The 23663-nt window shown below is 40.0% G+C and overlaps 1 protein-coding gene across 1 annotated transcript; it reads left to right on the forward strand.

Moving 5' to 3' along the window:
- Nucleotides 1–20636: 20636 nt before the first annotated feature.
- On the forward strand, nucleotides 20637–22532 carry lrrc4cb (leucine rich repeat containing 4C, genome duplicate b). Its single transcript, XM_028586801.1, has one exon. It carries the CDS (start codon nucleotides 20637–20639, stop codon nucleotides 22530–22532), a length of 1896 nt encoding a protein of 631 aa, XP_028442602.1.
- The last annotated feature ends 1131 nt before the right edge of the window (nucleotides 22533–23663 follow it).

The following is a 23663-nucleotide window of genomic DNA, read 5'->3' on the forward strand; positions in this document are numbered from 1 at the left end:
TCGGCAATGGTGGTTGTTAAACAATGAAGACTGCAACCCATGACGTAATCCCCGCACAACGTCACGGTCTTCCTTTTATTATTGTTGTGATTGAGAGAACCCTAGCGGCAGAAATTACATATGATGCGTTCAAGCAAAAACAAAAAATGTGGGTCCAAACTACCAAAAGTGTCTGCTTCTCAAATGTGTTTATATCACTGTAAATACATTACATACATACATTTTTCACTATTTCCTCTCATTAAACAGAAACATGAATTATTAATTAGGGCAGTAATCAGCAGATTAACCAATAAAGAAAATAATCATTAGTCACCGCCTTATTTCTTTTAGCTCTTCAATCATCTAAAGTGGCAAAAACTTCTCACCTAATTATTTGTCACACCTGTAGCTCAGTAATAAGCATTATGCGTTTCTGTGTAATGTCTTTGAGAATACACAGCTGAAGCTACATTTTGCAAGCTTTGCTAACTAGCACCTGCTGCTTGGACTTTAATTATCCAGACAGGGAATATGGAAAAAAACTGAGGGGGATCCCCAGGTCTTTATCTCATTCACACGCTGGTAATGAAAATGACTAACAATAAGGGCCAGTTAATAAAATTAGAGACAGCGGCACTGCTTGACTAACCTACCTACCACTTGTGGTGCAAGGTTTTTAATTAACAGGTCCTGTCATCTGATTGGATAAGGATGCATCACTGGATACAGGAATGCACACCTTGTTTCTGTGTCCAGTCAGACTTTAGAATCTTCAGTCTTTTATTCACTCTTCTTTCCTCTCTGACAGAGTATGAACGAGGATGCAAGGCAGGTCTGATAAAGTATATATATATATATATATATATATATATATTATATTACTCAGGCTGGTAAAACCAAAACAAGTCTGCAAATCCCCATAATTGCGTCGTATTGAATAATCATATGATATAATTTGTTTGAAAGTGCCAAAGCAGTTGTTGTCCATGCTCTCATACAGAAATATTAGGAACTTGGTTGGTTGGGTTGTCAGCAGCATAGTGGGACTTATTAAGTATTAAAACAAGAATAACATGTAGGTCAATGGAAGAGCAATGAACAGCAATGACATTGGTGAGTTTTTTATCAAACACTCATTAAAATGTCATGTGAGTAAAAGGCTCGCCAACAGTGGTTGAGGTTGAGGGCGATAAGGTTGGACCCAGCAGTTAGAAAAGATTTGACACTAAGATCACTGTAATAGTAAACGGTACAGATCTACATGATGCTGCCATATACAAACTGCTGTTAGTTGTTCCTATATGGATTTGGGCTTTGGGGTTGGGAATTGTTTGTATGTAATGTCTGTTATCGGTGCTAAATGGGCAGAAGTCGCAGAAGATGTAATGCTGCTGTGAAACACAGCTTTCTGTTGACACAAGAGCCACTTGCTGCTGTTTAGAATACACTTCCTGTGTCTAAATGTGATAAGATTTTTCTCCTATTTTTATTTTGGCGGCAGCCTTGGTAATAAATGATCATTGCTTTGTCCAAAAAAAAAGGCGACAAGTCTGTTTTGTTCATCCTTGTCCCCTTTCTCCTTAAGTTCTTTTCATCTTTGGAAGGTAATACCAAACTTACACCACTATAACACTAGAATTTCAATTTATGTATCCTTTTCCTTTGTTTATTGTCTTCTTAGGCACAACATACACAGAGTATATGGATGTGTACAATGACAAACAAGCTGAAAAAGCATGAAAAAAACTAACTATTCTATATAAACTATACTAAACAGCTATATCCACCCATGCCCTTATTGTCTCTTCATCATAGCTGTTGTACATTCCAAATTCGCTATCCTTTGAGGCCAGAATCAAGTAAGACTGCAAAGACGTTTTTGCAGTTTTGCAGCTGTAAAGCCTGCAAATAACAGCCTACGTTGATTAAGAGTAAGGAATGAATTGTCATATAAAAGACAGAGAGATGGATTTGTTAAGTCTGATAGAGAATCATGACCAAATTTCAAAAATAGCAATACAAGGGCATTAGGTTTTTTCTTAGATTTTGTGTAATTTGATTGTAAGTAGGCAACATCCTTTTTTGTGTCTGTTTTATCATGTGGCTGTCACTGCTCATGCTAACTGTCTTCCTTTGTTTATTCCAAAAAAGCTGCTGTGGCTGCTCCAAGAAAAGCAGAAGCATCATTTTCTGTGCTGAACAAGAGATTTTGTTCCTATAAGACCTACGAGACACTGAGTGCTTGCACAGCAAATGTTAAAGTTTTCATGACCTGGATATGTATGTTGAATCGCTACATTGTGGTATGAATTGTCAACAGATGTTGCTAATTTAAGTGCTACTTTAGCTTTTGATGTGTTTTAAATTGGTAATCAGAGGCTCATGTTGACTTTATTGTAGATCTTATGTTAAAAAGGTCATTAATGTATATGCAGAGGCTTCAGATGATTTTAGAATAATTATGGGGCTTGTTGCACATCTGGATTCAGGTAGGATTCTGGATTCACACACACACACACACACACACACACACACACACACACACACACACACACACACACACACACACATACAACCTAGAGTTAGTAGAACAATATATGTGATACATGCAATGGAGAGCTGGGGGAGAACATGTACATTCCAGACACACAGGTTCTCTGTACATTTTTGACAAATGATCCTTATGTCTGCATCAAGGTGTACTTCAGTTTCCTCCCACAGTCTACAGGGTTAGGTGAAGTGGAGACTCTAAAGTGCTTGTAGGTGTGAATGTGTTTAGCTGTCTATATGTGTTAGCACTGTGAAGACTGGCGACATGTCCAGGGTAGTTCTCACCCAGTGCATGATGGGACAGGCTGCAGCCCCCTATAGCGCTGAACACTAGTGATATAAACGGATGGTAAGTATATATGATACATTTTCAAGTATTTTCAATGATTTAAAGCTGCCATAACTTCTATCTCATATCTTTTTTTTTAACAATTACTTATTATTTTTTATTGCAGTTCTCCACGGAGCATTTCAGCATCTTTCAGCTCATTGTTCTGGTTTTCCTTTTCTTTTTTAACCCCAGCCTGTAGCTGTTTTCATCAAAGTAGCTTCAAAAACCCACAGTACACCTGCTGCCCAGCACCAAACGGCAGTCTCAGTTAAAGACTAGCTGGTGAGTATGGTGGAGGATTCACCAGCTAGAGAGCCAGATATCTTCTCAGGGGTCGGTAGAGATCAAAAACAGCTGAAGGGAGAGTAAAAATAGAGAGAATGATCTTTAACTGTAGTCAACAGATAATAATAACAAAAGAGAGACAATTAGTTGGTTAGAATGAACAGGCACATCACAGACACACACACACACACACACACACACACACACACACACACACACACACACACACACACACACACACACACACACACACACACTGTAGGATTATTTTGACTCCAACCTTTACCACTGCTGTCAGAACAAGGCCAAAACAAGCAACTTTGTTGTTCAAATATAGCTCAAACAAGCAACCCCCCCCCCCCCCCCCCCCCCGCCCACACACACACACACACACACACACACACACAAACACACACACACTGAATGAACAGGGGAATGATCAGCTCACCCTATTTTAGTTTGCTAGTAATTGACACAACATTATTTTGGTCTTGTAGTGTTTTCAGGATCAAATAAGCACACCTGTTTGATTCTTTTTTAATGGGCCATGACATATATTTGTGCATTTTAAAGTGCGTATGCACATACTGTCTGTATTTGTAAATCAAATACGATAAAACGATTAAAATATCCCCCTGACAAATAGGTAAATATGTGTTTTGTGCTTTGATTATTAAATCTTTATCTTGACATTTTTGTTTGTAATAAGCAATTTCCTCACATACACTGTATAATAAATAGGTCATGGTTTGTTTGTTATTTATAGGTCATGTTGCACATTTGCATATTTCTATTTTGGATTCATTCTCATGTCAGAAAATGTCACCCTACATACTGGGTGGAGCACTAAAAGTGTCCTGACAGCAAGTTGCATCCAGGTAAACAGGATTTATGAATCCCTGGAGCATGACTACTGAAAAACAGCCCTCTTAAATATCGTACATAGAAAACCAGTCTATCATAGCTCTTTCCATTTTGGAGCAGGCCCTGATTTTAATTACTATACATGGTGAATTAGCTAATGAATAATGAATGGATTCCTCACACTAAGTGCTCTGACTGCTAATGCACTTGCAGTTCGCTCTCTCTACCCCCTCACACACTGCCAATGTTGCTTCTGTCTTTTTTTTTTTTCTTCTTTTTTTTTAGCCCCCCTCTCCAAGTCTAAATCACACACTTCCCACCTCTGCTTTTTCTCACTCTCACTCAGATTTGATTAGATTTTCCTCTGTAAGAAATTATTAAGTGATGAGAGTGGAGAATGAGACGGAGTTAGAGAAAGGCTCCAGGATAGAGGGAGCCAGATAGTGGTTCTCACGGGAGTGAGGGAGAAGGAGATAGGTGCTTCGAGGAAAGAGAGTGAAAAAGCTGGAGGATTAAGGTGCAGTGGAGCTGCAGACGTGCAGAGAGAGAGACAGTGAAAGACAATGTGCTCTGTGTGCTCAGTGTGCTTCAAATCCAATGGAATTGAGATCTACAAACGTGCATCCAGAAATAGGGCTGCAACTATCGGTTATTTTCATGGAAGATTAATCTCTCGATTATTTTCCTGATTAATCGATTAGTTGTTTGGTCTATAAAATGTCAGAAAATGGTGAAAAATTTTCATCAGTGTTTTCCCAAGCCCAAGATGGCGTCCTTAAATGTCTCGTTTTGTCCACAACTCAAAGAAATTCTGTTTACTGTCACAGAGGAGAGAAGAAACTAGAAAATATTCACATGTTGGAAGCTGGATCAGAGAAGTTTTATTTTTTTTTTCATAAAAAATGACTCAAACCGAAACTAGTTGGCGATGAATTTAATAGTTGACAACCAATTAATCGTTGCTGCACTATTTAGAAATATAGGACAATGTATGTGATACATGCAATGGAGAGCTGGGGGAGAACACGTACATTCCAGACACATAGGTGAAGTGGAGAATCTAAAGTGCTTGTAGGTGTGAATGTGTTTAGCTGTCTATATGTGTTAGCACTGTGAAGACTGGCGACATGTCGTAGTTCTCACCCAGTGCATGATGGGACAGGCTGCAGCCCCCTATGGCGCTGAACACTAGTGATATAGAAAATGGATGGATGGATTTGCTAGCAGTTAAACTATAAATGATACATTCTCAAGTATTTTCAATGATTTAAAGCTGCCATAATTACTTATTATTTTTAATTGCAGTTCTCCACGGAGCATTTCAGCATCTTTCAGCTCATTGTTCTGGTTTTCCATTTCTTTTTTAACCCCAGCCTGTAGCTGTTTTCATCAAAGTAGTTCCAAAAACCCACAGTACACCTGCTGCCCAGCACCAAACGGCAGTCTCAGTTAAAGACTAGCTGGTGAGTATGGTGGAGAATTCACCAGCTAGAGAGCCAGATATCTTCTCAGGTGTCGGTAGAGCTCAAAAACAGCTGAAGGGAGAGTAAAAATTGGAGGTATATATTGATCGGGTGTCCAGTACCACAACTCCAAACGAATGCTAAGGTTGCTCCATATCTGCTGGATGATACATTATAAATACACAGTTATTTTCTAACAAAATCATCGCATGTGTACAAGATGTGTTTCAGGTAAAGATACAAAAAAAATCCAAACGTGGTGATTTTTAGATACATTGACAGAGTACCTGTCCCTTTTTATAGTATCAGTTTTAAATGGCATAATCCATAAACCAACATGCATCATCGTACAGCATGAACAACAACTTTAACATTAGCTTCAGCCAAATTTTTTTAAATCTTTTTTCTAAAATCATGAATAATTGACAGTACAACATGCACATTTTGGAAGAAATACGCGGCCTGGGGTCGTGAAAGCTATATGCTTGACTCAAACAACTAAACCGGAGAAAAACAAGCTACCTCAGATAAACAATAATCAGCACCACAGCAGCTGGACAGCTTCACCTCAGGCTAACCAGGATTAAACACAAACAATGTCAGGCGTGTAAAGATAACCCAGGGTAATGTTAAATCAAGATTAAAGCCCAGGGTTAACAGGTTAAAAGACACATGTGCTGTAAAGGATGTTTGGACCGTAGGGCATTGGATGAATGCCGATTAACAACTGCAACGTGATTCACAAAGGTAAAATCAATCCAAAATGAAATAATGTGTCTTATTTTCACATACAATCACCATCATCTTCATCACCATGCTGAGAAGCAGAGTTATGTATATTAAAATACAAAAATAATTCAAAGTAGGACTATATCATACATCACAAAATTAAAGTATAGCAAAGGCATGCACCATTTAGACTCTAAGAGGCCGAGGCAGGACGTCTCCCATAAAATGACACTGTGTTGTGCAATAATTAGCATTCGATTGACATCAGTCTTTTTGAGTGATCAATAATGAACAGAAATTAAAACATGTATTAGGATTTCAAAGAGTGGAAGTGGCACCAGAACTCCAAGGACAAACGAGGACACACCAACAGGGAAAAACATTTTCGGTGGGGGATGTGCATTTTGGCACAACACCAATCCTTAACAGCTTATTAGCATGCCAGCTGAGAATTCTCCCCATGACCAAGTAATGAAGGAAAAACAAGATGCGCTACCTAGCGTATGCTGTCAACACTGGCTACATGCAATCAATCAGCCATCAGCAGTGAGAAAACCAACACAATGCCTTGCCTAGCACAACCACAGCTAGTCTGCTCAGCAGCCGGTTTGCTAGATAACAAGACATAATAACGCAGGGTAAGTATCATCATCACCATCATCAGCGCACAATCCAAAGTTAGAACAGCACATCATGTTTGGGTTGCAACAATGCAACCAATCCCAGGCCTATACCAAATGACCCTGCACGAGCAGAACAATAGCACGGCTCATTCTGATGATTTGTGATCCTGTCGGTAGATCTGAGCCTTTATGAGAGACTATTTGTACAGTGTACATTCATCTTTTACAAAACTGGTGGACTGCCACTTGAATAATAGCATCTTCCCCGCTTTGATTTCGGACTGACTTTAAGACGGTCTCCTACCATGCGTCACGCATTCACTGCTGAATTAGCAAAGATGATTAACAGAGAGAAAAGAAAAGAGGATGGAGAAGAGGAGAGAGGGGGGGGGAATCAAAATCACACCACTGCGAACATGTCTGCTCTATAGCTTTCATTTATTGAGTCCAAATATATTTGATGGCGGTTATTTTTAAACAGACCTTAATCCTCTGCTCACCCTTCACCGTGAGGTAGATAATAATAGTAATCTGGTTGAAGGGAATTTAATATCCAAGCTGTGAATTGTTGCAGTGGGATGGACTAGTTGCTTTATGAAAGGAATTTATAGCGTCTTACAAATTTTGCAGTTAGATGACAACACATATTCAACATTGCACATTGCTCAGGATCAGTTGTGCAATTTTGAGATACGAATTAGCACTAGTGGCACCAGATCCCCATATAATACAACATGGCACATGGCAGGGATATACTTTAAGAAGAATAGTTGAGAAGTACCCATTGTTCCGTTTTGTTCTACATAGAGGACTAGGTGAATAGATTGCCTTCGAAGTATGACAACCTATTGGCGCTCTCTTAATATTCACTTCAAATAGAAATCTATCCTCCACTTCTAGAAGCTTTGTGTCTTATGTTGGGAACTTCTTTTGAAGATATTCTAAGTAGGAGAGATTTAAGATGTAGCCATGCAGGAAAGAGCTTGTATTGTACACAGCAATCTTGTCCTGCCCTTGAGCAAGTCAGTGATTCCCCACTGACTCGCTGCCAGCTCCAGGGGTGGTCTTTGTGAAGATGACCCGACACTCTCACCTCCCTGGAGGGAGCCAAGTGAAAAGAGAGTTTCACTGCAGGGATCAATAGAAGTATCACACCCTTATCACTTTATTCAAGCAATTTGGGACGGAAGGGTTTAGCTTGCATTTAATCCTTGACCAAGATTTGAAGGCTTCTACTGTACTGTATGTAATGTGATTCTTACACTGTGCATGTGTTTGTGTGTGTGTAGCTGTTGCGGGATGAAATGTGACCATAAGGTGAATTTATGTGTGTTCATTTCACAGTAAATGTTAATTATGAGTTCTATCTTTGTCATAGTACATTTGTTTTTGGAGTTGCAGAATATCAAAGAATCCACCTCCTTATGCACAACGACAAAGCATAATGGCATAATCATTTTTCTTACTGCATTTCAGTTTTTCAGTGCAATATTTAATGCTTTTTGTTGATGTTTGCATGAAAGGTAATTATGCGTAAACAGCCTACTTATAGTCCCACAGGTCCCCACTGTATGCTCTTCATGGAAGCTGGATGATTGGATGCTGTGTGCTTTTTAGACTATATAGGCCAATTTATATGGTGAAGCCCATTAACTATACAGAAGCTGTTTCCTCACAGCTTTTATCTTTTTTTTTTAAGACTCCAAACATGATTATGAGTGCTGGAGGCTGGCTTCAGAGTGGATACAGATCTGAACTCGACTAGACATCTCAGCCCTATTAATCCATCACCGTTGCATCAGAACAGTAACATCCACTTTTAAATGTTCAAAGTAGTTCTGTTCACCATTACATGTTAATGCTTACAGTGAGGAGTAGGCTACCATGTCAGCTAAGGCAAGTCAGGAGGAGCATCTTATCCGTTTCTGTGATTTCTACATTTTTCTCTCCAAAATAAAGCTGTCATAAGTTAACACCGCTTGGTGTGTGGCATTTGGTCAAGTCAAGTTGAAAAGCAAGATGCTTCCACCAGCTAGTTTCAAAAGAGGCATATTGGCAAGCATGGCTTAAAACTGGCATTTGTAGCTTTAACGGTTTTTATTTTTTGTTTTTTTTTTGGATTGGGAGAAAAGTAGGCATAGCATTCAATATCTTCAGCCTTCATCTTTTTGGTCTTGCTACACCTGTTTGGGACTATTGATTTGATGTTTGTGGGTGTGTATACTTTTGTTGGTTTTATAGACTGAAAGTAAGCCCTTTTTATAGTTAAAAAAGTTGAGTACTGCTAGAATTGAATCTTTTTTTTAATCTATTTTAAAGCCAAACAAATACCTTTACAAATATTTACAGTACCTTAATGCTACACCAAGCTAGAGCTGTTTACCATCACCTACCTTTTTCACAAGACAAACACAATTCATCCTACTATAATTATACATCATATAGCCTGAATATTATTCTGATTCACACATCTAGAGACTGTGACATTTTTCTGCGACTGTCAACACCAATTTTTAAATCCAACAGTTTGTCAGCATAGGGGTATGCGACTGCATACGTAGTCTCAGCATTGCACTTATTAGAGACGTGTGAATGACTTCTCACGTACTCATGGCTGTAGGGCCGAATCCAGAGAAAGGATTTCCAATGAGAGATTGTGGCTCGCTGGTGGGCAGCAATCTTAAACAAAAGAACAAAAGACTGCACCACGTATGGTGCCATCTGTTGTCAGTATCCTGTCACCCCAATGTGAACACAAAAGCTCCAGAGAGAACTGCCTCCAACTTCATCTATTCAGTCAATTTGCAAAAGAGAATGGCCGGAATTCATTGGCAAATAGCTGTGACTGAACAGGGGACACTCCAGTGAACTAATCCCTTCGAGCACTTTGCATTTTGCAGGGAGTGGCAACCTGCCAAGATGGCCATTGAAGCTACATTGCTATTGTGTCATTTTTAATGCAACACTGTTGTCTTTCTCAACACTAACAATAGCTGACAGTATTTTGGCCTTTTGGAAGTATTTCCACTGCACCAGTGATACAGTAGGCCACAGGAAGAGAGCAATCTAAATGCCTTCTACAAATTGCAAACTAAAATAGCTTTTTATCCCTGGCCATGGACTTTGGATTTGAAATTCAAGTGTTATATAATAAAAACACAACTCCCTGGCCAACTTTCTACAGCTTCTGAACCTGAAAGAAATCACATTCAATATGTTATTAACACATTTGGAAAGTGCCAAGTTCCACTGATGAAGCATAACATGTTAAAAGGGCATCACTGTGATGTGGAACCTTTTGAATTAAATATTTAACCCTTGTGTTGTCTTCGGGTCAAATTTGACCCGTTTTTCAAAATGTCTATATCAGAAATATGGGTTTCTTTTTAACTACCTAATTTGGATGATTCCATACATCATGCTTCGCAAGTACAACAAAAGATAGGATCTCTACTTTTATTGACTTTTGGGTGTTTTATAAAAAAATGTGCATTTGAAAAAAAAAAAATGTTTCAAAACCAGACTGAACATTGACATATACCCTTCTGTAATTATCCTTCCTTTAATATGAGTCTAAATAATTCATAATTTCTATCCTATAAATGAGGTTTTTTTATTGACCACGAATTCCAAAAATGAGTGTAAAACTGGTAATAAGTTGGTGTTAGTGGTGTTTATAAATGGTAGTGAAAAGAAGCATTAAATGTCAAAAAAAGAGCCAAAAACATTGAAAAAAAAGAGACAAAAGTTGACGAAAACGTCAGAAAAAGTGTTGATTTTTCAGGACGACAAGTACACGGTCGAATGGAAGACAACACAAGGGTTAATAATTAATCTTTCAAACAAAATGAGTGTCACAAGTTCATTCAGAATTATTTTGCAGGCAGTACTCCCTTCTTCAATCACACAAATTCTCTGCTAAAGCAGCGATCTGTTTAACTACTGTAAGAGGGCAGCTTATGGGGTCTGTTCAGCTCATTATTCTGCCACTGATGCAGGCTGTGTGTACTCACCTACCTAAACCCAAGCGGACACCCACTTTTTAGCACTGCATTTGTTTCCAAAATGTTTTGCAGTGAATGCATTAGTTTATATCTGTGTAACCAATTACAGAGATTGTCCCCACCACCATGGGTCATGCAAACATACACTACTGTGCCATGTTTTCATTTAGTCCAATCCGCCTTTACTCTACCATGATGCTATTCCACCTACAATTGGCCGATCTTGCAGATCTCCCTTTTTTAGCAACGCAGTCATGGGAGCAGATTGGTGGGCTCGACAAGTGACACGAATACTAACAGCGCCCTCGCATTCAGTCAGTCTGCCACCCAGGGCATCCTGTCTTAATCCCTTTGCAGAGACCAGACAGAGCCTTGGCAGAGTGCATTTGAACATGGAGGACCCTGCAGATTATTTAGCCCATGCAATTATTATAATGGAGGCAGCATAAGGTAATACGTGAATAGGAATTGAATTGTCACTTGAAAGGTGTCTCTTTACCCTCTGGCTCTCCCTCTAGCCAGTTTTGGCACAAGTGGCAACCTTTCTCTACTCGCCAGCAATTAAAGCACATGAAATAACATACAGGGCCTCAAAATGTTCTATAATGTCAACAGCAACAACACAAAAGGTAACACAAGGGTGATATCCTGAAAAACAGCTGCAACCAGGTATACATGTTTGACCTACTCAATATTTAATATAACTCCAATTTCTAGAATTTACAGATGTGTAATGTCTTAAATGTACACACTCTTACCCTTGGGTTGAGTTGCATTGTTTTTAAGCAAGTCATCTCTTCTATTTACATCATTACAAAACCTTTTACACAGTAGTTTTGATACTTTTAAACCTCTCCTACATCAGACCTGAAATTGTTTAACAGTTCTATAAAAATTCTGCGGAGTTGTCCACTCACTACTTGGCTCGTCTCACTCTTCTCCAAAGTTTGTAGTATGTGTCATGGCAGTTTCAGAGCCAGTTTATATGTTATCCCCTTTAAAACCCTTTTGTCTCAGAACTGTGGCCTCCAAATGAAAAACAAAAATGTGACAAAAGCAAACTATATGCGGTCGTCAGAATGCAATTAGCCAAGTGGCCGGGTTAGCTCAGTTGGTAGACAAGGCGCAGATATACAGTATAGAGGTTTCCTCCTCGACGCAGCGGCCCTTGGGTTCGGCTCCAACCTGCGGCCCTTTGCTGCATGTTGTTCCCCCCCTACTCCACTGCAGTTGGGCTGAAAATGACCTGTGTTTTGGCCCTATTTCTAACAAGAGCTTTTCTTCCAAATATGGTATGCTCATGAATATTTAGATGAGCTGCGTGCTGATTGGTTGAGCGAATCCCCATACACACACATTGGAGACGAGACAGCAGGTCTCATATTTCAGACACTGCAATGTTTCATTACCAAATTCACTTCTGAGACTTTTTTATGCGAGAAATCAACTATATAAAGCTCAAATATGGGCTGTTTTACGAAAAATGTAGGGCTAATTGCGAATTTGGTAAGACGTGTCGGGCTTTAGGAGCTCCACACACTCTGACGAGAAAGCAGCAGCCTGCTGGGCTCCATACCCAGGACAAAGTCACCCTTTGTGGATTACTGCACTACCGGGGCTCCGCGGAGCTGGGCGGCTGCCGGAATAACTATAATATATTTACAGTTTGAATTTCATCACAGCACTTATGTCACAGCTACCCCAAGGTCTTACAAAGCTAACAGTTGTGTCCGATTTCAATTTAAGGCATTTTTGTGAACGTGAGGGGTCTTGTTAGGAGGAGCAGCTAGCTAGCTATGTGTCCCATTCAATACAATGGGAAAAGATTGCGGCTAGCTAGCTACACTTTCGGCATTACTATAATATATTTACACTTTGAATTTAGTCACTGCATGTATATCACAGCTACCAAAAGGTCTTACAAAGCTTAGCTAACATGCTTAGCTAACAACTCTCATTGATAGACTCCAGCTCACCGTGGGCTCCATCAATGAGACTCGCGGACAAGAGGCATTTATTTCCCCGATCGTTTGTTTAAATAACTCAACACATATCCATTATAAGATTAACTGGAACCTGCGGTTAGAGATTGCGGGCGTAACAAGCTCGCTGATCGCGCTCTCAGTCACACACCGGCCATTTAGCAGGAAGAGGGGAGGGAGAACATCGAGCTGCAGGCCCTGGAGCTCTGTCAGGGCAGCAGCGTTTGGTAGTCCGATGTAGCAACCCAGGCAGCACCGGCCGCGGAACTCCGACACACATTGCAATTAGCCATCAATTTTCGTAAAATGGCCCATATTTGAGCTTTACATAGTTGATTTCTCGCATAAAAAAGTTTCAGAAGTGAATTTTGTAATGAAATAGCAGAGATCTGCGCGACCTAGATTCAGAAGACTAACTGATCTCAGGTCAGTTGTGTAGCCTATGTAAATGTTGGGGCGTGACAAAGAGAGAGACTAAAGCCAAATGAGGAGCAGCCAACGAGTTGACGTCAACTAGGCGGCTTGTTGAGATTTGCCCGTTTTCAGCAGCAGTTTCAAATTGTGAGATTTGCAGAGGAAAGAGGTGTCAATGGGATTTAGAGGTTCTATGTATGTCCTATTTACCCACCAAACTGTCATTTTTCAACTATGACATCATAAATCGGTTTTGCATTCTATGACCCCTTTAAAAAAAAAAAGAATGCAATCAGTCTATGGGGCAAAGTGGCTGGACGGCCGATAATACCATTACATTTATCAGAAACAAGTGATTGATTAAAGCTAATGTCTTTTGTACCCTTTTCAGACATAATACCATAGGATATTGCCACATAGCAAATTAAAATGTGTCTATAGGTTTTTGTTCTCATAGTTATTGTCTGTCTGACCATAATTCCAGATGGCAGTTTGATTGCTCTCAATTTTGCCTCTCTTTTAATTTAATCTCATTCCATCACAGACGGGAGAAATGAGCCTGGTCATCTAAAATTGTGATTATTTCCAATAATGTGATTGTGCCATCTGGAAGCGCTGCTTTCCTGAGGGGATGGTGGAGGTTAAGCTCAGGTCAGAGGGTCAACTGCACCACCTTTTTCCCTCATAGTTCATGATGAAGAGACCTAGATTACAGGCTGCTCTCTTTTGTTGTTCAGAGAAAACAAAGATTTTCTGGAAAGTTATAGACCATTTTTACCTCACATTCAGCTGAACAATGGCAACCATTTTGGTAATAAAATAGCAAGAACATTTTCAGTATATAGTGAGCTAAGTAGACTCTAGCCCCTCGTGAATGAGATGAGTGTGAAGATGTATGGATGGATGGGTTTTCTATATACTGTCTATCTGATATGTGTACCTTTATTGGGCTTTGAACCTTCTGAACATAAACCCTTATGTCATCCTAAAGCTTAATCAATATTTATTTCTATAATAACATTAAATCAAATGACTCTGTGTAAAATGAAAGAGGTTGCTCATAGTGTCGAAAGCAGTGTAGTAGTAGTAGTGTCAGCCAACTCTGCAGTTCTGTAAAGCTTTTTAGCCTCTTTTGGCTCATTGTTAAGAATTGCATGGCCTGCATACATTATTTGCTGTAGGTTTGAGTCAATGTATCAGACAGCTTGTTTTCATGTTTCTGTGCCCCCTAGTGACCAATAATCATTTAATGCAGCTTTAAAATTAAAGGAGCAAATGGAGTGTGTATTTGCAAGCATTTAGAAAATCCAATACCGTTGTTCTAGCTATCTAAAATAAAAATTACTTAAAAGGTTTCTGAAAATGAAACACATTCTGGTGCTGTGAGCAACTGAGTAAACACTTTTGGTTTGGTCAGCTTTATTAAATCTGGAGTGTCCCTGCAGTCGTGACAGCATCCTACACTCTGCACCCTATAGCTTAGAGTCCCGTTCCACCTTTCACTGACCCCCTTGGCAGCTATCCATTCATGAAGCACTTTATCTCCACACAGATGACAGAAAACACTTCAGTGTAACCCACTAGTATGACCTTGCCTGTATGTCTTATCTTTTCCATTTCATGCCTGCAGTCGTCTTTTAACAAGACGTTATAGAATGATCATGGATTGTAACTCCTGGATTGTAACTCCTGTGCAATAAGGATGATGTTACCTTGAATCCACTGTAAATGACATATTGTGGCTCCAGACAGTTGTACTTCAGTAGTTTTTCCAGATTACAGTGCACTGCAGCAGGGCCCTGTAACTATTTTCACAAAGGAGAACAGAGCAAGAGAGGCTGCATTGCCAACACACCTTGTTTAAAACACTAAAAGGGATGGGTGTTCAACATCTTTTTTTTCAAAGCATCACTCCTACAACAACTGGTCCAATCAAACCAGATGATAAAGATGAAGCAAATAAAAATTATACTGCATATCAGGCATTAACAGCAAAAGCAAAATCAGCAAATGGCAGATGTGATTATACTATAACCACTAAACCTAACAATATACCGAGCATTATGATGCATGTAACAGCTGCAGTAAGGCCTATTCTAACAGCCTGAACTTACCCTAGTTACAGGTACAGTTTTATTGGCACACAAGCCAAAATATTTGTTGGATAACACCATCCCAACAGAATGAAGGAAATGCACTGGTTTTGCTGTTCTGAGACTCGTCCAGTCAACGGCCATTGTTTCTGTTTGAGTGAAAAGAATAGAGTTTGGCTGATAAATCAGCAGCACCCAACAGTCTGCTAGATTTATTTCCCTAACACCAGCACTCTGCGTACTGAGGCCAAGGTGGGGGAGGGGAATTCCCTTTTTTTCAGGTGGAGCAGAGGCGGAGAATGGAGCACTCAGTCTGAATGTCAGAATGAGACAGCGGCAGTGGTGGCTGCTCATCATGATGGGCCCCAGTAAAAGATTTTCAAACTGCCACCCCTCAATGTCAGACATAAAGCTGCACACAGATTTTGAGCCCCAGCAAACATTGTTTGGAAGCGAATAGCAATGCTACTGTTATATTGAAGTGATTATTACTGGATTTCCTTATCTTAAACTTCATCTCTAATTGTATAAAACTGTCCAACCATTTTACTGGGCCACATTGAGCTATTTTCTAAATGTAAGACAGTTGTTCACTTAAATGAAAAATGAAACAGTATCTACTCGTTAGTTTAATCTGCTGCGTCTTTTTTAGGGCTGTTATTGTTCATTATCTATTATTCGGCCAGTTTTTTATCACTTTTTAACCAATAATCACTTTGTCTATACATGTTATTAAATGCCCATTGTAAAAGCCCAACCTGACGTGATTAAAATTGTGTCTTATCGGACCAGCAGTCCATAACCCAAATATGTATATATATATATTGAGTTTACTATCTCAGGTGACAGAAGAAAACCCTCACTTTTTAAAAGCTGGAACCAGAGAATGTTCCGACATTTCTGCTTGAAAAACTACTCAAATAATGCCAATTAATTTTCTGTTGATTAACGAATCAATTCATTGACTAATCATTTAAGCTCTATTTGGATTTTCTCTAAACCATTTAAATGTTAATGCTGGCACTATTCCATATTATTGTTCCTGTTCTTCTTTTTCTCAACAAATCCCCTGAAAAAAAAAACACACACAATGAATTGATGCTGCTAACAAGTATTTTCTGTGTAGCCAAAGTGTGTTTCTTGTCCCTCTGTGCTCCACTATTATCAAAAAATTACTAAAAAACATAAATGAGTCACAGTGTTGCTTCATTACAACAAACATGGGTAGTTTATTTTGAGTCAATTGTACTTATCCACTAGTGCACCAAATGTGTATTATTCTGCAGCCAAAAATAGTCACCAACAAATGCAGTATTTACTCAGTGCTTAATTTGTAAAGTGGGAGGTCCCAAAGCGCAGAGGGGGGGTGGGGGGATCCGGTGACTGAAAACTGGGGTTGGAGGTATTGGAACAAAAGAAAATTATTACACTGCCTACGTAGCTCCTCTGACAATGTTTATTTTTATGTCAGAACATGCACTCCAAAGAAGAAGACTCCTATTCCTGAAATTTGGATTTTGAATACGTGTGGTCCTCCATGTTTCCTTCTTCAAACTTGCCGGGGCCAGGAAGCGATGGTACCCATTAGCAGGGTTAGCAGCACCTGTGAGTTTATCATGTGACAGCGAAAATGTGAAAGGCGGAGCAGTATGTCCTGTATGTCCCTTACAGGCTAACGCATTTCAAAATGGTGCATGAATATGGAGCGTCTACCCCAGTTCATGCGAATGCAAATGTAAAATTTCAAGCCAATAGGAATACTTGGAATTGATGGTGGTGGTCAATATTCATGAAAAAGGACAAGTTTGTGAACGGGCAACACAGATTTTGATAATGAACAACTAGACACGTTACACGCTGGACCTTTAACAATCTCCCTTGTGTTATGCTGTTGCTTAGGTCCTTATGTTTTGTAGCTACTATATGCTAAAATATTCATTAGCCCTCAAGATGTCATAATTTCAAACACGGACACAACAAACCTGTTACTCATTTGTATCTCGTATAGGCACATTGTATGCAGGTCTTGTAAAAGCCAGATGGCCTGTGAGGTTACAACATCAGCACAAACGAGGTTAAAACAAGACAAACGTATGCAAGTGTAATGAATCGGTAATGTGTTGAATGAATTAGCAAGATGACATTCACTTCAACAGACAGCCCTCTATTTCATATCCCTTCATATTTTACCCACTCTATCAGTTTCACACTCACTGGGCCGACTGCAAATGACTGATCAGTAATTGTCTAATAAACAATGTGTAATTGTTTAATAAACAATGTTAATGAAATATTACAAATTATTATGAGATAAATAAAAAAAATGTCATGTTCTTTCTAGTGACTTAGTCATCATAGTATATTATTTCATTTAATGTAGGAAAATGTAAAACGTCTGCTTTCAGGGATGTGTGGTGGGTGTGGGGGTTGTGATTCCCAAGGGTATATTAAGCGAGTGCAATTTTGCCAGGATGTAGAGTGTCAATAACACTGGGTGTTAATTGTGATAATATCAGTATATAATAGAATCTTGTGCCACACATGAGATTACATGCTAACTGCTGAACATGTGACCTTTTTTTTATCTGATAGTAACACTGCAAATTGAGATGTCTGCCATCTTGTCACTTGGTTGGAATAATCGCATTGTACATAAAACAGTGCAAATCTCCTCTTAGAACTCTGAGGGGAAATGTTTAATATGCCAACAAGCTAAGACAAACATAAAAAATCTAAGTGTGACTGCAAAGCAAGTTGTTCAATAATGCATCATTTCTTGTTACATTTCACCCTCAAAGATGTCTTATCTTCCTCTATTAGACTTGTGTGGAGCAGTGTTAACATATTTATTCTCATCATCATACCATGAGACTATGAAACAGAGATATATATATATATATATATATATATATATATATATATTTTTTTTTGGAGGTGTTACCCAATTTCTTGAGTGGTAGACACTGTTATTTGCACCAATGACTGCCAAGCTTGCTTCCCTGGTGTGTGGGAATGTCCAAGCTAACACGTTTGGCTAGTTGGAGTGGAAGGCTGTTGGTTGACGTGCACAACACTGACACAACTCTAATCATTTGACATTGTAGTTTAAGTGCTCTGAAATAATCTGCTTTATATTACAGTCTCCTTGCTATGTGCACCCAGATTGAGACATATGTCGCACTTTTCCAACAAACTCATTAGAACAAATACATTTGGCAATCAAAGTGGTGTCAGCCATAATGCCAGTGGCTGCTGGTGCAGGAGCAGAAAAGTAAGGGTGGGTGTCCTTTTATGTTGCTGGCAGGATTTTAGATGTAAGCAGCTACTGCTTTCAGTAGCTATGAATACATGTTGAGCGTGCCTAGATGGAATTAATCCATGCAGTGTTGCACCAACAAAGGGAGGAAGTATGTTTGGAGCTAGTTTTTTTTTCTTATGCAATCCCTTCATGTAATGAGGCATTCTATGCTGATAAAATGTATTCAGATAAAAAAAAAATTATGAAGAAGGCATGTGGCCAACGCTATAATTACTCTATGAGTGGTAGAGCAGCATGCTCTGAATTTACTGTTTTTCCTAAATCATTCCAGTGGAAATGTTTTTTGACAGCTGATATTCTTTATCAGTGTGTTTGCCATGTCTGACATGTTCTTCTCTTAGGTGGCAGCATAGGGTTGTTGTAATTCCAGCCAGACAAAATTAGCTCCTGTCAGTGGGAGGCTTCATTCTACTTGATTCCCCAGCAGAGGCTCGTCTCTCCGCAGCCTCCCTACACCATGGCTGGCGTGGCAGCCTTGCTGGTGCAAAAACTTGCCACATGCCGGCTCATTTCTACTCATTAAGCCAGCCACTCATCCTCACCGAAGAACATTTACACCTCAGTTCACAATTTTTACAGTTAAGAAAACACCTGTCATAATATACTCGCTTTTTTTTTTGCTCGTGGGTTGATGGAAAGAGATGATTAACATAACTTGAGTTGGAAGAGTTGAAAAGAGACAAGGAGAATACTTAAATGAAAAGGACCCAGTAGGGAAGGTTTATGTTTCTTGCACAAGGCAAGAGTGCTTTTGCTCTTGGCAAAGGCATTACTAACTGCACTGAAAGATGGTGTCTGCATTACTTAATAGCACAGTCTGATACGATGCTGTCACATTTTATAATTTCATAGCATATATAATACGTATGTTTGGAATACAGTATGTATTGATTTATTTGTAAGTTACCATCTCTGTGGGCAGGAGATAATAAGGAGTGATAGCAACAAATCAACACTGCTGTGTGGAAGTGGGAGGTACAGGCTGTACTGTATGTGTATGAATGTCTTGGTCTATTTTTATCTTGAGCACACTCAGGAATATTCTTTTACACTTTGGCAGGATGGACTAATCTTATCTAATTTCATCTAATCAAAGATAACAGAGTAACGAGTTTCTTGTTAGTCACTTGATTTGGGAGATAATAAATTCTGCTATAGTTATACAAGGGCCATATCAGGCCACTTCACACACTTGAATCACGGTATTTGTGAGGGATTTTGCTGTGACAATAAATTGGATCGTAATGAAACGTAAACAGCGCTGCAAGTACTGCTTTGAATAAAAACACATTAATCATGAATCAATGAAAAATGCTGTTTTTGAAACCCCAGAAAATGAATCACAGATAAATAATTTCAAAGGCAATAAAAAGGCTATAGAATATTTCACTAGGAAGTGGAGATAGTGGAAAATAACCCTCATTGTTTTGTCACTGGGTAACATTCATCAATGAGTTCATTAAAATATTGTTGTGTTCAACATATAAGCCATGGCACAATTTCAGCCAAGAATAGCTCAACTTCCTCTTTTTTTTTGCCAGTGTACAGTATGAATGCATTTCACAGTTTGCATTTCTTTTTTAGCATGGACATATATTCGGTACACATTTTTCATTGGCACTAAGACTACGATTAGTTTGTGACAGTACAGGGCCACATTGCCATTGGCCTCATTGAGTGTAATGGTAAACTTGTAATGTTAAATTATTCAGGACTAAGGCTTTGTGTATTAAATAGTTCTAGGCATTAGGATTCCAATAAGTAAGGGGCTCACAAGAAATTAATCAGAATGCTAAATTCTCCTTTTTCATTTTTCTTTTGTCAATGTTCTGTTGACCAACTAATCAATTCAGCATTAAAAACGATCTTGTATTGATAGCTTTAACTCACTACAGCAACATCAATTATGTACTCCTCGCTAATTAATGTGGTTACTAAATATTATTTTCTCTATTCTCTTCTTTTTGCAGAGAACACGAACAGCAGATGAACTATGAATGCTGAACACAATGATCTCTTCCCTCCAGCGCCAGACAATGAGAGGTCGTAGGCTGAAGGGGGCGCTGTCCAACCCCCTCTTTGTGCTGCTTTTGGCCCTACAGATCCTGGTGGTGGCTGGGCTGGTTCGCGCTCAGACCTGTCCTTCTGTCTGCTCATGCAGCAACCAGTTCAGCAAAGTAATATGCACCCGCCGCAGTCTACGGGACGTCCCAGATGGCATTTCCACCAACACTCGCTACCTGAACCTCCAGGACAACCTCATCCAGGTCATCAAGGTGGACAGTTTCAAACATCTGCGCCATCTGGAGATCCTGCAGCTGAGCAAGAACCACATCCGCAGCATTGAAATTGGCGCCTTTAATGGACTGGCCAGTCTGAACACTTTGGAACTCTTTGATAATCGGCTCACGACAATCCCCAATGGAGCGTTTGAGTACTTGTCTAAGCTGAAGGAATTGTGGCTACGGAACAACCCCATCGAAAGTATACCATCTTATGCCTTCAACCGGGTCCCCTCGCTTCGAAGGCTGGATCTAGGCGAGCTCAAACGTCTCTCCTACATTTCTGACGGAGCCTTCAAGGACTTGAGCAACCTGCGCTACCTGAACCTGGGAATGTGCAACCTCAAGGAGATCCCCAACATCTTACCTTTGGTCAGGCTTGAAGAGCTAGAAATGTCAGGAAACCAGCTCTCTGTTGTCAAGCCCAGCTCCTTTTTAGGATTAGTGAACCTCCAGAAGCTGTGGATGATGCATGCCCAGATCCAAACAATCGAGAGGAATTCCTTTGATGACCTTCAGTCACTGGTCGAGCTCAACCTGGCTCACAACAACCTTACCTTTCTACCACATGACCTCTTCACACCATTGCATCGCCTGGAGCGGGTCCACCTCCATCACAACCCTTGGAACTGCAACTGTGATATCTTGTGGCTCAGCTGGTGGCTGAAGGAGGCAGTACCTGCCAATACTAGCTGCTGCGCCCGTTGCCATTCTCCTACAGTCTTTAAAGGTCGCTACATTGGGGAATTGGACCACAGCTACTTCCAGTGTGATGTTCCTGTCATTGTGGAGCCACCCAGTGACTTGAATGTGACAGAAGGCATGGGTGCAGAGCTTAAATGTCGTACCAGCTCGCTGACATCCATCAGCTGGCTTACACCAAATGGCTCGTTGGTGACACATGGGGCTTATAAGGTGCGTTTGTCTGTACTCAATGATGGGACACTGAACTTTACTAGCGTCACAATGCAGGACACTGGGACTTACACCTGTATGGTAAGCAACACAGCAGGCAACATTTCTGCCTCTGCTGTGCTTAATGTCACTTCTGTGGAAAACAGCGGAGTGACCTATTTTACCACAGTCACCGTGGAGACCATTGAGACTCCGGGGGATGATAGCCAAACGCCACTTCCCCCATTTGGCTGGGTGTCGTCCTCTACAACAAAAGGGACTCCTGTTTCAACAAGGACCACAGAGCGGACTTATACAATTCCAGTTCTTGATCTGAATGGAGAGGGAGCCCTCAATGGCCTAGATGAGGTGATGAAAACCACCAAGATTATCATAGGCTGCTTCGTGGCCATCACACTTATGGCTGCTGTTCTGCTGGTTATTTTCTACAAGATGAGGAAGCAGCATAACCAGCAGGATCCTGATGGCCCGGCCTCCTCCATGGAGGTCATTACAGTTGAAGAAGAGCTTGCAGGTGTCGCTGCCATGGAGAGACACCTAACTCTGCCCCCTCTGGAGCACTACAACCACTACAACACCTACAAGAGCACTTACCACCATGCTCCTATGCTCAGCACCATACACAGCTCAACCACACAGGAACCTTTACTGATTCAAGCCTGCTCAAAAGACAATGTACAAGAGACCCAAATCTGATTTTGAATTTGACTAAACATCCCGTATCAGCAGTTTCATACTTAGAGTACAATGGACCAAAACGTGAAGATAAAAGAAGGCAAAATGACATTGACTTGACAGAGATGATGTCGATAAATCAGCATTTGGCAAATGGACAACATATGATACTTTAACAAGTGTCTTTACAAAAACAAAGATTATTTATTAAAAGTATGTCTAGTGGCTAAATGAAGAAAAACAATTTGTGATAGCTTTTTAGCTCATTTTATTTCTCTCTCTCTCTCTCTCTCTCTCTCTCTCTCTCTCTCTCTCTCTCTCTCTCTCTCTGTGTAACACTGCACAAGGGAAAGAATGGTTTTCTTAAAGTGAATATGCAAGGTATGAAACACAGCTCATTGGAAACCACTGAGATTGGCCTTAAGCTAAAATTAATGCAATGCCATTACTTTAATATTTTGATTTTACCTGATAATAATGTGTTTTGTTAAGGGGCATTGCTTTAGTATTTATACGCATTTATTTACTAGTTGTTCGGCATACCAAGTCCAATTTGGCAGAGGTTTATAACGACAAAAGAAAAAATGGGTTTATTTTCATTGCCATCATATTCTAACTGTCACTCATCACAAAATGAGATCTCTTTAATGACACAGCTCTGGGTGATATCACATTGAAGCCAGCATGCCCGAGGAGCAAAGCACTCAAAAAGAGTAGCTGTGCATTTCCCCTGTGGCTCCTAAACAACAACCATACATCCTTCACTTTAATTAAGATTAAGTTCTTGCTCCCACTCCTCCTCCTACCTTTTCTTCACACTTCAACCTTTACTACTTCCCTCCTACTCCTCCTCTCTTCTTCTTCTTCTTCCTCCATGTCTGAGTTCTCCATCTTCCCTCTCAACCCTCTCTCTGCGCTTTCCCCACTCTCATTTTCCTCCACGTCCTCTTGCTTCTTTGATTGTCTCTCTGTCACTTAGCTCAGGCCCGTTTCTCACCCCCCTCGCCATGTCTCATTTGTCTCGCTTTATCCGCCGGCATGTGCCGCACAACGGCAGAATATTGCTTGGGAAAATGAAGGGGAGCATAAGGCTGCAGTCTGTAGCCTCCCTGTTAACCCAGTAATGATCTACGTCCACTCAGTGTCCCGTTA

Source organism: Perca flavescens, chromosome 1 (genome assembly GCF_004354835.1).
Source record: "Perca flavescens isolate YP-PL-M2 chromosome 1, PFLA_1.0, whole genome shotgun sequence".
Taxonomy (NCBI): Eukaryota; Metazoa; Chordata; class Actinopteri; order Perciformes; family Percidae; genus Perca; species Perca flavescens.

What these genes read in the sequence shown, in the direction of transcription:
- lrrc4cb (XM_028586801.1), top strand. Translation starts at nt 20,637, where the DNA reads ATGCTGAACACAATGATCTCTTCCCTCCAGCGCCAGACAATGAGAGGT.